The sequence below is a fragment of the Lepisosteus platostomus genome, chromosome 13, assembly GCF_059453375.1.
Source record: "Lepisosteus platostomus isolate fLepPlt1 chromosome 13, fLepPlt1.hap1, whole genome shotgun sequence".
NCBI lineage: Eukaryota > Metazoa > Chordata > Actinopteri > Semionotiformes > Lepisosteidae > Lepisosteus > Lepisosteus platostomus.
In genome coordinates, this window is record NC_142623.1 from 42,235,195 (window position 1) to 42,252,874 (window position 17,680).

Sequence of the window (17,680 nt, forward strand, 5' to 3'; positions counted from 1 at the left end):
GACTTTGTACCTTGAAAAGCAACAAGGAGTGTCTAACAGTACCCAACAATACAGTCCTTTCTGAAACAGAGGGAAAAAATTCAGTTTAAAGTGCCAAAAAATAGTTGTGAAAAAGTACTGTACAAATGTTTCAGTGACACAATGACTGTCGTCAGTGCGAAGCTAAACAAACACCCAGAAATGGAACTTTGCCTGAAGGAGTAATACATATGAAAATTCTTCAGGAAGGAAACTTGATGTTAATGGCCATTGTGAAGAGTCTTCTGCTGCACTTGACAAGTATCATCATGAAATTTAAACATGATGGTATGCGCAGATACATATATTGCGATCCTGTGGACACTGGTAGATATATCTTCTTAAATATGAATATGTATATTTATCACTCCTTAATAATTCTACAACTTTAATATGACTATAAAATATATGTACATATGTATCGTATATATACATCATGTATCATACATCATCACTTCCAAAGATAACCTATAAACTCCCCCTGTAATAAATGAAGGTAGTACATTTACTATAATGCTATGCCGTAAGCAATTTACTAATCACAAGAAAAGCACCTTTGACAAGCCTTAGACTATTTTTTATTGTGCCTCTAAAAACGACCATTTCGCAGAAACAACAATAGTTATTACCAGCAGGTGGCCATTGGAACACATCTGTGATGTCGGGGCTGTCTCCCGAGATCAGGCCTGCAAATCACAGGGGATGTCGAACCAAGGCAGAAAACTTTGTCTGGGAACAATCTTTTTTAAAGATTGCTGTTGTTTTTCTTTTTGTAAGGAAAAAAGCCTCTCTCTACCTCATGCTAGTGCCCGTGACAAAGAATGGAAAAAAGGGAAGCCTGATGATGAAGATGAAGGAAGAACTGTGAAAGACTCTTTTCTTTTGAAACATAATCTATGCACCAGCAGTGAATCAATATCACCGTACTGTATGTATTTGTACCTTATAGATTTTCCAGACATCAAACAGACTAGAGTGATTATCCCTTGACTTTACACAGCCTGTGACTGAGCAGTAACACCCCACACCTGCTGAGAGCATTGAATTTTCCTGAGCTATGGGAAGCGCTGGTGTTTCAAGACTAAGAGGGAAGGCCAGCAGAATCTGACAGTTTGTGAATTGCAGGCGGATTGCAACATGTGGATTTCCTAACGCATTATGCTGCTTGTGCAGGGGGAGGTTCATGTTTCATTTTTTTAAAGCCTTAATCTTCGGGAACGTTTCTAAGTTTGTTTCAAGATCCTTCTTCTTGGCATGAGTGTGGAGCAAGTGTCTAGGACACCAGACCAGAGGATTGTGGGTCTCCTCTTCTGGGTGGGCACAGATGATGAACTCTTTAGACAGGTACCGTGCTTTAATGCTCCACTGCTCGCCCTACTGTTCCCCAGGGTTCGATGGTCTGAATTAGGATATAGCATTAGCTTGTTGGGGTAATGATTCACTATGGGATGCTGCACAACTGGCAGTACAGTATATCAGGGCTGGAATTCCTCTGCAGAACTGCAATGACAGGAGAGAAGCACCCAATGCCCGGCTGCTAGAGAGGGCTGTGTCTGCAGACAGTATGTATTACTTAATGGTTGGTATGGTGCTGCAAGGGCTTCAATATCAGAGCTTTAAACCGCACCGCCTCTGCAACGGCAGATTCAAAATGTCAACAAACAAGAAACCCTTGGAAAACCGTTGCTGGAGTGAGGAATGATCTTATTTCTCTCTTAATGCCAGCAAACAATCACACATGCCCTGACAGAAATGCAGGACACATGCCATTCTAGTAATAAATACAGGGCAAACAAAGCCATAGCAGTGCCTGTGGGGTTTGATTTACTCCATTAATGCTGCTCACAACAATCCCTAAGCAGGCAACTGTGCTACGGGTTTTACAATAATCTCCACGGGGCTCTTACTTTCCAACAAAACACAAATGAAGAGCTTGTCGGCTAGTGCCTGCAGCCCCTTCACGTCTTCTGTGCTTTCGAAACATAAGTAGGGTTGATGTTAATGAGCTTTGAAGTTTTCTGGAATTAAAATAGAACCACTACATTTCCCTCTACATATTTTATAAGCTGCAAGAGACAGCACGCTCACCACAGTGACCTGAACACGGAGCCTGTGATGACTCTGCTGAAGCATAATGGCTGTTTAATGGCACCATGCTGTTAAGTGCGGCCAGTGGTGTATATAAACACAACTGCCTGCACTAAGATAAATATCATCCCCTTTATAATGTCTTACTTCTTTGTAGGTAGTTAGACAATCACTGAAGCAGAAAATAGCACGCCAAGTGCATGCAGTGTCAGATGAACACAGACACTTAACACTGTGGCAGAACCGTTTACTTTCTGTGAACGTTGAGTGAACGTTCACTCAGGCAGGAACGTCAAGAGCTTGTAACCTCCAGGACCGGTTAACTCCTAAATTCTGAGGCACAACCATGCTCAAAGAGGGGCTGCAATGTGTTGTCTATGTGCACCATGCAGAGCCTGACACAGATGCTCATGCACAAGGCTGATATGTGTCACACAGCTCTGCAGGTGAACGTTTCTACAATTCTCTGCATGTGTTTGGGGGGGAGGGTTGCCTATCTGACATAGAAACGATCGTCTGCTGCTTTAGTCCCTGTTTAGATTACCACTAGATTTAGATAGGTTACTAGTAAATAAAAAGAATAGCTTGCACAGTGGTTTTTATCACTTCCTACTGTAAGTAGGAAGGGATTCAACTCATCCTCCTTTGAAGTTTTGCTCTTCTAGATGACACATGCAACTCACTAACGACCAAATTAGGTGGAGAAGAAGGGAATTTCTTAGCAGATTTAGTTAAGGCAAGACTAAGACAGGGTCCCATGGGATCTGTAATGACCACAAACTGTCAGAAACTTGGTTCAGCATTCAATGTGAAAGAGCACTTCTAGCACAAGTTCTGCCGCTAGGGTGCTTGGGGTACCATTAAGAATCTGTTGAAAAACGGCCTGGCGCCACCTACTGGCACACCATTGAGAAACAATTCTCAAAAACTTTTACCAGAGCACTTTGGTATTTCGTGTACTAGGGGAGCAAGCTTAGGTGTTGTGTCACGCTTTGAATCACTGCAGCACAGGCTTCTGGGCTGCTCAGGGCATAGCAGAGAGGCCACCATATCTGAACATGAGAATTTTCTGGTGGTACCCCCAGCACTACTGCACGCATTATACATGGTTACCATCTGCACAACAGTCCGCATCAGCTTCTCCAGACAGCTGTGCTTGCGCCTGCTCCATTTCACATTTTGGCACTTAGGCATTATTCCCTAGTCAAAGCCGATGAACATCTTATGGTAGGACTCTGTGAATCACAACACTTTTCTACACTCATGGTGCAAGATTCAGCCTTGGACAAAGACTTCTGTATCCTGCTAGCACGTGCCTCTGTTAATGTCTGCTCAGAGCCTTGTTGCTGCGCTGCTACCTTGGCACCCAGGCAGGGCTCTGGAAGTCCACCTCCTCACATTTCTCTTTTCCCACAGAAGCCTCTTTTGAGTAGCTGTGTTCTGCTGGAATGCTGTCAGCTGATTAGCTGGTTAGAAGTTCAAGCAATATTCAGATAACATGAAGTGTCCTTTGATCTATCTAAACATGGTCACAGCTCTGGGTAATTAAGTAATATGTAAAGCTCAGTGATTAATTGCAATATCAAGACAACATGCATGTACTGTACTATACCAAGAACCTCAAAAGAACTGTTACACAAGTACGTTTCCAGTGACAAATCTTACTGCTGCTTAATAAGACATCATTAAAAGTCCCACACTGAGATGCAGGAGCTACTACAGATCCTTCTGAAAAGTGCTTCAACATGCAGAGTGTGACATTTCCAGTGTGAGGCTCACAGTAATACGGAGCTAAACCCGTCAAAAAAACTTGCATTGCGAACATGAAACACCTGCTTGCTTCCACAAGCTATCAGCCTTTGATCTTCCGATGAATAACACCCTTAGCAAACCCGAGTTTCAAAGCAAGCTCTACTGTTTTTTCACTTTCATTTCAAAAGATGCTTTGGTGCATCTGAAGATGACTTTTCATAATTTTACAACATCAATACCCTGATTAACACATCATCATCATCATCAAATGTTAAAAAAGACTATGCTGTGTTGGTCTTTTCACTTTTGACAAGTAGTAAACATGTGAAAAACTGAAAATTCATCCAGCCATCTGGAAAAGCCACTAATTTGGAGTTGGCATCATGGTGGCCTGGGTTTTGAGCTCGATTCTGGACCAGGCAGGTTCCGTCTTGTTCACAAGTCTTACATCCTATCTTCCAAACACACGCTGGCTGGGTTATCTATCTCTAAATAGTGCCCTTGTGTGTCCTGCCTGTCCTGGGTACAGCCCTGCCCTGGTCTTCCAGGGTAGGCTTTGGATGCGTGTGACCCCTACCTTGGGCACAGACAGCTTTCCAACAGGATAATAGAAATTCCAGGCAGAAAGTTACCACTGATCTCAAAGTGGCTAAATCTTTAGAATGAGTATTTAATATGCATTTAGGACATTATACCAAGATACTGTACAGCTCTCTGCTACAGGTTAGATCCTTTCTTGCTTTTAAAGTGGAAATGGTCTGACCTACAGAGCAAGGTTGCCCTCTGCTGGCTTTGAAGTCATTATTTTGTTTCAGCAGCATTTCAAATAACATGCTGAATTAACCAGGAAAACAGTGTCTTTAAGAAGACTGCGCAAAGCAATCGTGAAGGGAGATATATTGTGTTAATAGATTTCTGATATTAATGCAGCAAGTTAGAAATTAGTTGGCACAAAAATGCAGATAAGATGTGTTATCCTCCTCATTACTTTGAGTGTGGCAGGAGCCTCTTAACTGCAGACTACAACACAATGTAGTATTCAAGAGCCCTTCAGATTTGCACGTTCAGCAGCACTCTGTCTATATGCACAACTTTCTATATAAACTGGTTACAAAAATGCTGCACTGTCATGCTGCTGGAGAAAAAGGTCGCTCACTGCACCTGCTATTTCACAAGCATGTTTTGTTTCTGAAGATTTCTCTAAGCAAGTATAAACATGTGTTTGTTGTGGGAGACTTCATTATGCTGTGACTGGTGAAGAATAATTGATTATTCACCAGTCTAATCTGAATTAACAGCTTGACATCCCTATCGAATTGTAATGCTTTTTTCAAGCACACTTGAATAAGGCTAAAAACAACCATCAAAACTCCTCCACAAACACTACACTGCACAATGTAACAACACACCTAATCCTTTACAGCCTTTTGTGCAAATGACATCACAGATCATTATCCATATTGGTCCACAATGAGACTGCTTCAGCTGAAAGAGAAGAGCAGAACTTCAGTTAATGCAGAGACAGGTGAAGAAGATGGAAGAGACCATAAAGAGAGAGAGCGGACAAGGACTGTTCATGCAAAACCCTATGTTGCTTTAAGGTTTATAAGCATTTTGTTCTATCTCCTTGTGCTAAAGCCCAGTCCAGTAAAAGTGTTACCAGAATATAAGATCTACATTTCAGCAGCTTATAAAGTAGCTGTGATGGAAGTAACTACAAAACAAAATTAAAGATGTATTATATTTTAAAGACAACCTCCATATCCATGTAATTGTAAAGACTGTGTTAACCTTTAGTGTTAATTACACCACTTCTAACACACAGGCCTACAGTATAAATAGCAGTTCAGAACCGGATGCACTCTGTCAATATTTACTACAGTAAGCAGGGGAGCCATTTGATACAGCCTTAGCTGGGGTAGCTTGTTTGCTTTGCATCAAGGTACTGAATTTTGATTTTTAACCGAGCCTTGCTTAATTTCAAGAAAGCCTCCTGCCCCTTTCTTTCAAACAAAGAAAAATATAACAGCTCTAAACTGAACATGTATCGCTTTTTCTTCTTTTTTTTCCCCAATGAATACAATCCAAATAAACTGTTATGAAGGACAAGGATCAGGAAATGTAAAATTCTTACTTTAAGCACCAAAAACAAAATAGGCTTATCCTAAAGGAAACGTTTCCTTACAGCAGGATAAAAACCTAAACCCATGATTAGTTCTGTAACAAAGATTCACGTTTCATCTTCACGGACTCTGTAATGAGAGGTTAACTGCAGAACTACAAAAAACAAACAGATCTACAATCAATCATTTCAACTGTTTATTAAAAGGTAACATAATTGCAAAGCAGACAAGTTGAACAGAAGAATTTAAAAAGCCCTTCAGGAAAAGTAGCTGGGTTTTAGTCTAGGAGCCCTGTTTCGTCAGTGACAAAGACAAGGTGGTAGATTGTTTTTTGCTGCACATACAGTACATAGCAATTTTCGTTAATAAATAGCTTCCATTAATAATCCTACTCCTAGACACAGTTGGCTGGAGACATACAGCAGCCCAGACTCGAACCTGCGACATCTGGACTCCAGTAGGCAGCCCACACTTGAACACTTCATCGTTACTTTATTTTGTGCGAGAAATGAAAGCAATCCCAGCAGAACAGTATTCGACGCTACTTTCTCTGCTGGCTTGTTTTTTTTTTTGTTTTGTTTTTTTGGTAGAGATAGATCCCCCCGGAAAAAAAAAAGCTTCCACTACGTTTACAACATTTCATCGTGACGCAACACTAAACTGAAAGCTACGCGGGGGGGAGAAACATTTAACAAACAGCTCAGACGCCGGGATCACAACCAGTACAACAGCATAAGACGACGGTTCTGTTTAAAAGAAAATTCGACATCAGACGAAGAAGAATACACAAAACAAAAACGGTTATACATTTCCCCCACCATGTCTAAGGCTGGTCTACAACAGGTGCAATGGACCCTACTGTACTGTATATACGTGGTTGTGTACATAAAGTGGATTGTGTGTGTAGAATAATGCCCTTCTGCTGCAGTGCACTGTGGGAGAGCCAGCACAATGATGGAGTTCACACGACTTCAGAACACAAGGATGTTACACATCTGCAAGAATTCGAAACTTTTTAGAACAGGTGTTTTGGTAGCGCTGATTGTGGTTCCGCAAATGACACTTAACACATGGATAAACAAGGGCTGTCGGCACCGACGTTTTAGCTCGGAAGAGAAAAACTGCAAACGGTAACACCGAGAATAAAAGCACCGCAGAGACGGGTGTATCCAGTTTGAAAATTAAACAAATATAAAACATTACTGAAAAACACAATTCAGATTCCTTCAAAACCCGAGAAAAAATAAAGGATATACAAAAAGTACGTACAAACGGGCTACTGATAACATATGCTGGAAAATAAAAAGTCATACAGTAGTTGTGAGCAAATATTTTAAATATTAATGCTTATTCCTGACGCACAAACTTGTTGATTTAAGAAATGTAAACCGCGTGCGCTTCTTACCGGATCAGAAATAAAAGTACCAGAAGGAGGAGCGCGATTAGAATATGTGGACAAAACTTCTCAGGTCAGATCTGCAACCAACAGGGGGCAGTGTTGACTTACAATCAATTTAAAAGGACAGTTCTGTATAAAACCAATACAATTCATATTGGCAGTCTTTCACAGTTTATTTTTTTTCATAATAACAGCAATCCTTATGAAGACTTGAGAGTGAAAAAGTACATCCACAACATTTCTAAAAATATTATCTTAGGAAAAATATCACTATTACACGATTAAGTATGTATTAACTTAAGGCACAGCATGATAATTTTGGCTGAAACACTTTAATCAAAAAGGCACTTTGATTACAAAGGAATTGTAACTCTTCCTTTATACTGTAAACTGTAGATAAGCCTTCTGAGTTTGACTTATTGACTTATTCCTGCTTATCGCATTTTAAAGAAAGAAGCAAACAAGTTTCTTTTTCCCCATTCACCTGGAAAAGCGCCAGGGAGAGATCACCAAAGTAGAGCATAACGGGGAAAAAAGTGACTGGAACTACATCAGAACTGGTGGAAAAGAAGGAAATTCACACTCCTCCCCCCTCCTCCTCTTTCAGGACAAAGACGTCCATCACAATTTCTTAACCTACACTAGTTTTTGGTCTTGAGAGGAGAGAACATTTTTGAGGTGTATTGTGCGATACTACATTCATATGTATAGTTTATTCTCATAGAATCCCTCATTTCCCCCCATTTGGTTTCAGTGGAAACAACACCTCCAGCCCTTTCATTGCATAATTCTGGGACATGACCAGAGTTCATGAACACTCCCAGTCTTGGAAAACCAGGGCACCACACAAAGGAAAGCCCTTGGAATAAATTAGTGTGAGATCTAGTAGAAGGCACTGCACATTTAGTGTAAATACAAGCTCATTTCTTTGCTCAGATTGACAGAGACAAAGCACAGTTCTTTCCAGTACTTTTTACAGCAGTGTTACATAAATATAGTTAATAAATATTTAAGACGTCTTTCTCCAAAAATGTATAAAAAAATCCTACATGGCAGTGTTTTTTATTATGCTGCAATCCTATTATTTATAGATAAACTATTCTAGGCATACTGGTGACATTGCTGCAATATGTGAAAATCTTTCATTTACTGACCATAGAAATGTATAAAGTGCTTTTTGTAAAAAACAAATCTGAAACAAGGTTGGGGTGACAATTCACCAGTCCTGTGCTCCAGTAATATTATGCATTACCTTTCTCAAGGAGGTTTACATAAAACAACAAAGCACGGTTTATCCTGCTAGCTTAATCGATCAGCCGTGAGACTGAAATCACCTGTAATTCAGCACGAGCCAAAGAGGGGAGACGGATATGCTTCACGTCTAGTTTGTCTTTTCGAAGCTGCGTTTGTGCACAGAGAACTGCCAGACAAAAACCACGCGTTCTTCAGATCCGAAGAAAACGTCGCCTTCTAAGGAAGCAGAGAGCAAAGACTTATATAATATTGAGACACAAAGGCACGGTAAACAACCAAGTATTGTTGTATAAAAAAAAAAACCAAACCCCAGCCCCCCATCAGCAGCACGTTTCCCCATTTCCATTCTGGGAACAAAGCGCAAGAGCGTACCCGACAGCGTCGCCGATGGTAAAAAACACCTTCCCCGCCGAGCTGCCGGCCTCTTCCAGATACCCTCCCCTGCGCAGGGAGTCCAGGACGGAGGCGTTGCAGCGCGCGAGCAGGACTCGAAGCCCCAGCTCCGAGTAGTCCTTGCGCACCTCCTGCAGGGCGTTGACGCCGGCCGTGTCCAGAAACAGCACCGGCGCGCAGTCCAGCACCAGGGTGTGGCAGCCAGGCCGCTGCGGGATGAAGATGCGGGCGGGCGACTCCTCGGCCTTGTTCTGATCCCCGGCGGCCCCTCCCTCCTCCTCCTCCCCCCCCCCCTCCTTCCTCCTCCTCCTCTCCAGCTTCCTGCGCCGCGACTTCTCCTTCACGGGGTCCAGGCCCAGGTGGCGGTACAGGGCCCGCTTGAAGAGCGCCTGGTTGGCGTAGTAGATGGGCGCCCCGAAGCGGAAGACGCTCACCCCGGGCTGGGTCCGCAGGCCCTTGTAGGCGCCGAGGTCCTCGTACAGCTCCAGCTCGCCCGCCCGCCCCAGCTCCGCGGCCGGCGCCCCCTGGGTGCGCGCCAGGACGCACAGCGCCGAGAACAGCACGCCCACCAGCAGCCCCAGCTCCGTGTTGAGGAGCGCCGAGGTCCCCATGGTGACCAGCCAGATGGCGGCGTCCACGTGGTTCACTCGCCACATCCGGGGGACGTCCAAGAACTTGCGCAGCGCGCCCCTGAGGTTGACGACGATGATGACCGCCAAGACGCACCTGGAGGCAGATGAACGTCAACGCTGTATTAATTTCACACCGCCCTGAAAGAGGACTACCACCTGCACTAGTAACAGGCACGCAGGTCACACTGACTAACATTTCTAAGTGCCGTAAGCCCCCAAGCAGTGTGGAAATCATCAAAAGATAACCCCCCGCCCTCCTCTTTCAAACCTGAAACTCTGGCATTTTTGTGAAATAAGATCATTGAGGTTCAGAGTGCTACATATTGCCATTCTGTACGATGTACAGTATATGTATATGAACCTGACGTTTTATACTTTTAGTTTTGAGCCAACGCAAAATACAGCGTCAATCCACATACGACAAATGGATAAACAAGGGTTGTTACCGTTGAAGTATCCATTAAGAAAACGTTCGTACACGAGACAAATCCGGCTTTTGACAGCCAACCATGTATCGGGATCATCCCCAACCAGGCTGAAGGATTTTGTTTTCAAAATTATACCATTGTGGCTAACCGTACATCTTCCCAATGCTCAGGGAATTACAAATCTCTCTGCCCGGCAGGAAGGTTTCAGAGACTGCCGCTCTCCGATAGTTTAGCCCACTCGTTTCCAACTACTGGGTAACCAGTTCAAGAATCTCTCAATGCAATTTGTGACCCCTGAACGATGGTGCTTTTCTGCATCTGCACCGCGGACACGATTCCGATTCAGTCCAGGAAAAAAGGACCGGAAAAGGAAAGGGAAAGAGCGAGCCTTACTTCTGCAGCGAGAAGAACAGGGGAGCGACGACCAGCAGGACAAGGAGCAGCACCAGGGCGGTCACCACCCCAGACAGCTGCGTCTGGCAGCCGGTGGACTCCTTCACCAGCGTCTTGGTAAGCGCGGCGCTGGTGGTGAAGCAGCGGAAGAAGGAGGGTAGGATGTTGCAGAAGCCGATGGCATACATCTCCTGGTTGGCGTCCACAACGTAGCCGTGCTTCTTGGCGAACATCTCGGAGAGGGAGACGGTGATCGCGAAGCCGATGATGGCGATGGACAGGGCGTCCAGGGCTATGTTGGGGATGAGGGACCAGGCCGGAAGCATGGGGGGCTGGAATCCTGTTGGGATGGTCCCGGATATGTCCGAACCGTAAACCTCGTGGAAGCGGCCGTAGTGGGAGGCCAAGGTGGCCACGATGACCACGAAGAGCTCCATGGGGATGGGAGCCTTGAGCTTGGCCTTGAAGCGGTCGTTCAGCTCCTTGGTGGGCACCAGCACCAGCAGGCACAGCAGGCTGGTGACGAGGTCGCACACGTTGGTGTCCTTGATGTTCTGGAAGAGGTAGAACCAGGTCTTGACCAGAGAGCCCAGACCCTGCGTCCGGGGCAGCCGGATCCCCAGGAGGTACTTGACTTGCGAGGTGAGGATGGTCAGGGAGGCGCCGGTCGCAAAGCCGCTGAGGAGGGAGTCCGAGAGGTAGACGGACACAAAGCCCACCTGAAAGACTCCCATCAGCACCTGGATGGAGACAAACACTGTCAGGACGGGGAAAGCAAACAGTCAGGTGAAGAATGGGGATGCAGTCAGGGAGGGTGCTCATGCAGGTTTAGAACAGCTTTTCAAATATATACCATTTTGGGAAACTACGTCTTCACAATGCTCACAGAATGACAGCTTTCCAAGTGTTGTCTTGGCAGGAAGGTTTCAGAGACTGCCACTCTCACAACAGTTTAGCCCATTCGATTTCAACCAACCCCCAATGCACAGATACCAAATCCGGCGATACCACCAACGCCTGGTCTCCCCTCACAGCACTCAGCGGACTGACCTGGTAAACTCCCGCCATGAACGTCACCGTGGTCCCCACCAAGATGGCGTAGCAGCTGCGGTCGCAGTCCAGCGCCGCGGTGGCGTTGCCCGGGCCCGGGACAGCCGTCTGGTTGCCTTCCGTGAGGTAGCCCGCAGCCATCAGCTCCTTATCCACCACCTGCCCTACCAGGAGGCACAGCACCCCGAAGATCCCCACCGAGATGTGCCGCGAGGTGCCCAGCAGGGCATAGATGATGCAGGAGAAGAAGGAGGTGTACAGGCCGTAGATGGGGTCCTGGCCAGCTAGAAGGGAGTAGGCGATGGACTGGGGCACCAGGAGGATGCCCACAATCAACCCAGACATCATGTCCCCAATGATCCACTCCTTCAGCTTGTAGCTGGGCAGCCATGACAGAATGGGAAAAAACCCAAACAGAAGACCTTTGATTCTGGCTGGTCCGCAGGAACATTTTTTCTTGACCTTCCTGGCGTAGAGGGATTTCAAGCTTCTGGTCTCCTTCTCCTGCTCTTCTAAAACCACCGGGTTAAACCTCTTCCTTCCAGCCTGGTCCCCCGACGAGTCCCCCTGGTCCTCCCCTGCCATCGTTTCTGCTTCCACCTTGTCCATGAAGAAACAAAGCAAAGGCTAAGTCTGTACAAATACACACATCCTTCACTATTTATCAGAGAAATAGTGGTATCTCATGCTGACGAATTATACCAGTTCCTGTTGCAGTCAGACTGGAATTGGGCAACAGTGAAAACAAACCTCACTGCCAGTAATTGGCATTTACTTTTTTCCATTGTCACTCTCTGGAGGTATTGCATCGGCAATCATTACAATAGCAAAAGAGGAAGTGAACTGATTCTAACCTCATGGTATCAGACATTTTTTAAATATCTGTACCCTCTACACATTAGTAGGATGCAAGCAAAGGAATTCTATTTGCAAAAAAATAATAAAGAATGAAAATTTCACGTCTCCAACTGGATATGGCCAGAATCCCCCAAGTGAAACACCAGGAGTGAAGCCGGGATTGCTCGGCCTGAGCTCTCTCGGCTCCCTGCCGGCTTGAAGTGATGTGCCTCTCTTCCAGGCGGCGCCAGCTCTCCTGTCAGCCAGTGCAGAGCCAGTAACATCTCACAGTTTGTTAGCTGTGGCCTCTGAAGCATCACACAAATAATGCACAGCAAGCTTATGCCTAGTATTCACCTCCCACTTCATCAATACTTGCTTTGGGGTCATTTTTAGCATTATAATTTAAAAAATTGCTTTAATCTATGACTCTCACTAGTATCACTCCTGTCCATTGCTGCACTCAGTTTAATGGCAATGGGGATACACTCTAGTAGCTGTATATTTTTTCAAAATTTTTAACGGCATGAGTTGTTACATGTAGTAATAATAGCAAATGAAATATATGTCATGAACTCGGCTGAGCGGCTCCTGAAGCACTTTTCTTCACTGTGACAGAATATGACTGGCGTTCAAATTCACTCCTTTATGTAACCAATACTGCCAGGCTTCGTACGAAACACAAAAACGTTTTAACCACTGCTGTTACAAAAGTCAGTTACAAACGTTGACAAAACTACAAAGCTGCTTATGCACAAAATGAGGTTGGAAAGTAACTTAAGCCACTATTATCAGTCTCTCACTCTCTCTCTCTGATGGAAGCAGTAACTATCATAGAACAGGTGAAAGCAGTCTTGTTCCTTTTGTCTAACACATCCTAACTGAAAGCTGTGGGGTGCAGTAAACAGGAAGCTGAATCTAGGGTATGTCAAAAGACCACATACTTATTAGTGTACCACAACATTATCTGGAAACAATCGGCTGTGATGGGCACAGGTTTGATCTTCAGTACGATTTCAGCCTATCGCACGGCGTAAAAAAGAAAGCAGTCATTCCAAACTAAGATTTATGACCACAGGTTCAGTACCGAGTACCACCGTATGGATTACAAACTCAAGAGCATGCATGACGAATATTTGTAGTTATACATCTCTAAATGGCAAACTTTATTAAAAGCATTTTCTTAATTCACTTTTAAATGGAGACATTCACACTTATTGGCATTTAGCCCAAATAAACATGTCTGAGGATGGAGGGCCATGAAATACTGGCCTTCTTTTACTGAAGGATCCGTGCACAGCACACGTTTTTCCATTGGCCATAATACATAAGCCTTTCTTTCAAGGCCAGTTTCACTCAGCCAGCGATGCAGTATGTACTCTGTTCACACCCCTTGGCAAAAACCATACACAGAACGAAACGAGATACTGGCTTAAAAGAACCACTGCTCATCCTAACTTACAGCAATGGCCTACATCCTTATAAAATAATACATATGACACTAGCCAAGGAGGATTAGACCACACGTATCAAAGAATCTGCCCCCCCAAAAAAAGATTTAGACTGAATTCAAGACGTTTTATAAAGATTTATAAACATTTCATATAGACACATGCAGAGTGCAGACACTACAGTTATAACATGGGAAAGCAGAGCTTGAAGAAACAGCCTACAGTAGGAGACAATAAGATATTACTGCTCTGGAATCAGTCTAGGGATCACGCTAACGCATTCTCGGGTTCAAAGTAACAACCAACTCCGATGGGCTAAACCCCGTGAACCCTGAACCAGAGTGACAAGTGGAAAGCCATTGTCATGGCCCTGTGAAAGAAATGGGTGAATGACGGCCTCGGAAAAATGATCTACTAGCAACCAGAAAAGTCAAATGGGCCAAAGGTTTTAGGTATCTTAAAATATTATTTTTTACCACAGTCCCTCTTTATTTTGAGCAAGGATTTCCAAATCTCCTGCTGGAGGATGTACAGATCTTGTGCACAGATACAGGGCGGAGCGCTGGATCTGTGGCTAAGGATCTGCGCCTGTGGCTGGAAGGTTGCCGGTTCAAATCCCGCGGCCGGCAGAGGAATCCTACTCCGTTGGGCCCCTGAGCAAGGCCCTTCACCCCAGCTGCTCCAGGGGTGCTGTATAAATGGCTGACCCGGCGCTCTGACCCCCAGCTTCTCTCCCTGTCTGTGTGTCTCATGGAGAGCAGGATGGGGTATGTGAAAAGACAAATTTATAATACAAGTAATTGTATATGGCCAATAAAGCGATCTTATCTTAAATACTAGGAGGCTGCCCTGCAAGTAAACTCCACTGCTGCCATTCAGAATACTTTAGAAATAAAACGCATGTACTACCGCAGAGAAGACTTGAGATCCCCTCTGTGTGTGAATGCGCGCGCTTAGGGATCCCCTCAAGAAGCACAATGAGTGATGACTGTAAATGTATTCCAGCTCATTGTCAAAATAAAAAAGATCAACCACACGCTTAAAAAAAATTCAATTTCTGCATTGGGACATACAATACCAACAAAAGGTTTTCCTTGGGTAATATCAAAACCTGCTTGCTTTCTCCGTCTCCTCCCAAAGGCAGAGATGAATGCTTTAAAACGCTTTCCTTACTGGAAACGCATAAGATAAAGGCGAGGAAGAAATTAAGGTGGGATTGACGCACGCAGGACAAAGGCCTTCACTACTGACAAGTCTTCAGTAAGACGGCCTCATAGTTAGATCTGAGATCTACAAAACACTGGCCCTTTTATTGAGATATGACCGTTGCCATAACAATGAGGTATGGAAAAAAAATCAATCCCACCTGTATGTGCTTAATACGCGGTATTTAATACCTGCCACGCCGATACCACAGCGCTGAGTTTTACTGTGTTTTCCCACCTGGTCATGGGGTTTTTTTCATGAGCTTCTTCATTTTTTTGACCGAGTTTGTTTTTTGGGGGTTTCCTCTTCTGGATTACCGTCTGGCTCGCTTGCTCTCCCTTTCTTTGTGAACTTGCTTCCTGCTGTTCGTCTTCAGCACCTAGATTTACTGCAGGCTCGATCCCCGCCTCGGACCGCGTTTCCCCACTTGTCCGCCGGGCTCTCCAGCTCTTCGCAGACCTGCCGCCAGATCCGACAGATCTTCGTTTCCAGAGCGCTGCATTTCTTATAAATACAGTAGATCGCATCACATTAACTGTGTATTTTAATCTTTAAAGGTGTCTATAACTTACTGTCTAACTGTTTCAACGGTTTGGCATTAATCCAGATCCTTCACCTACAGAAATCTTCCATCTCAACAGGGAAGCCTGTCCTAAATCTCAAGAAACCCCCTGCAGAAAGCCCATGTGTAAGTGTACTCCTTATTAAGGGCTACAGAACTCGCAGCCTTCCCAGATGTCCAAGATTTCGGTTTGATCCTCCGTGTTCGTTTTTTTGTAGTACATAAAAAAGCTCATGTGTAAGTGTACTCCTTATTAAGGGCTAGAGAAGTCCCTTCTCCACCAAATGCCTCACTAAGCTGTGAGCCACAGAAAAAAATGAGCCATTACACTGCAAAGAGAACTAGAGGCGGTTTTGTGTGAACTCCCCAATAGACAAAAACACTAAAACGACAATGCTCCACCCTGTCCAGCACAGCTACAGCTCTGGAAGTGGTACAGGTAAGGGTTAAAGACTTAGAGACAGGGGTCGCCTGATTAAATCAATATTCTGATAACTGAGAGGTCAGAAAGAAGAGGCAGCTTGCCAAACTGCATGCTTTCGTCAGGGCTGCTAACACTACATCCACAGGCACTTACAGGTCTGGGACATGCGACAGGAGGCCACCGGGCTCATTTTTAGTTAGCAACTTACTGACCCAAGGGTCACATCCAGTCGCTTCAACCACACCACCGGGTAGATGCAAAGGAGTTCAAATGTAGCCCCTAAGGCCTGCATGCCCAGTCTGACAATATGCAAATCTCCAACTGCACTGATCTCCCCACCCCGTTTTGCAAACAACCAAGAACTACTGGATCTTTGAGGAGATTTTCTTCAGGGGGGAACATTCAAACCGGTATATTGCAAATGGGAGAAATGCAAAAAAAAAAATACACCTCCATAGAGTAAGGAAGCTGGAATTCGGGATGCCCACTAGCTCACGTTCTGACTGGGAAATTACTACTGTAATTGTGCTCGAGGTGATGAGGCGCTGCGCGCCGGATCAGATGCTAAACCAAGGTCCTGGCTACCTGCTCTTTAAAGACACCGTCTTCTGTTCATTACAGAAGGGATTCTCAGCTGCGCTTCTCAGGGGACAGCGGGAGTCGCTGAGAAGGGAAAGGTCAGGGGGGGGTGCACACTCGCCGTTACCACCCGATTCGAACTCGCGGGACTCGCAGCTTTCCCAGATGTCCAAGATTTCGGTTCGATCCTCCGTGTTCGTTTTTTTTTTGTAGTACATAAAAGTTGCAAAATAAGACCAACGCTTGTCTATTCTTATTCACAGCATTTACGCATAGAAGTGCTGTACCGTTTGTTTGTTTTTAAATTAAAAACCCAGCTACACTTTTAGCGGAGAGATTCAAGATAGCGTTACTATTTGTAACTCTTTCCGTCCGCACACATGCAATGAAATGGGATTACAACTCCTCTTTATCGAATTGACAACCCCACTACCCGGTAACCTACTTTAAGTTGCTACGTGTACTATTTTGCACTGAGCGCACTTAGCAAACAGTCAGGAAACAGAATGCAACAGCCAGCTAGTGTAGTTATCGGTCACCAAACTCACAGTGCGTCACCCTTCAGAGGCACTTACCTGCACTCCACTCGGAAGCTCGGCTCGCCTTGTCTGCTACGGGCAGTCGTGAACAGACATCTTTCGCTGCTGTGACTCGCTCGTGTCGAGCGCAGGGGAAGAGCGACGGAGCGGCTCCGGGCAGCCATAAAGCCCCCGTCACATGACAGGGGAGGGCCCCGCTGTTCTGCCTCAGCCCTGGCAATCTGGTGACAGCAGCTTTCCAGCGGAAAAAAACTCCGGCCACTGGCGCAGGCACCGCAGTTACGAGCAGGTCACGTCATCAGACATGATGCACACAGCGTTGGAATTAAACGACCGTCCATTTAGAACCTTTTTTTTAAAACTAAAATTACTTTGCATTAACTTTAAAGAAGATGCTTGACTGGTTCAGTTCACGCCTGGAGGCGTTGTCAACTGTTCTCCCGCTGTTTCAATTTAAAAACTTTTTAAAGACACGCCGTAGAGGGAGTGCCAGTGTCACGAAAAACGGGTTTAGGGGGCAACAGATGTCAAGGACTAGGTTGACTTGAAATT

General features: G+C 45.0%; 1 protein-coding gene across 4 annotated transcripts; it reads right to left on the reverse strand.

Annotated features, from left to right (window-relative positions):
* Window positions 1-6,164: 6,164 nt before the first annotated feature.
* Window positions 6,165-17,355, reverse strand: slc26a2 (solute carrier family 26 member 2). 4 transcript variants are annotated; one of them, XM_088604726.1, is made up of 5 exons: window positions 17,165-17,355; window positions 15,262-15,528; window positions 11,531-12,130; window positions 10,481-11,220; window positions 6,165-9,753 (listed from the first exon to the last, which is right to left on the reverse strand). In XM_088604726.1, exons 3-5 carry the CDS (start codon window positions 12,113-12,115, stop codon window positions 8,955-8,957), a joined length of 2,124 nt encoding a protein of 707 aa, XP_088460852.1. In that variant the 5' UTR covers window positions 12,116-12,130; window positions 15,262-15,528; window positions 17,165-17,355; the 3' UTR covers window positions 6,165-8,954. The 4 variants fall into 4 exon arrangements, 3 of the variants coding, with proteins under 3 accessions (XP_088460852.1, XP_088460851.1, XP_088460850.1); XR_015926192.1 differs by lacking the exons at window positions 15,262-15,528; window positions 17,165-17,355 and having other exon boundaries at window positions 6,165-7,457; window positions 8,715-9,753; window positions 11,531-12,139; XM_088604725.1 differs by lacking the exon at window positions 15,262-15,528 and having other exon boundaries at window positions 17,165-17,352.
* Between the last annotated feature and the right edge of the window lie 325 nt (window positions 17,356-17,680).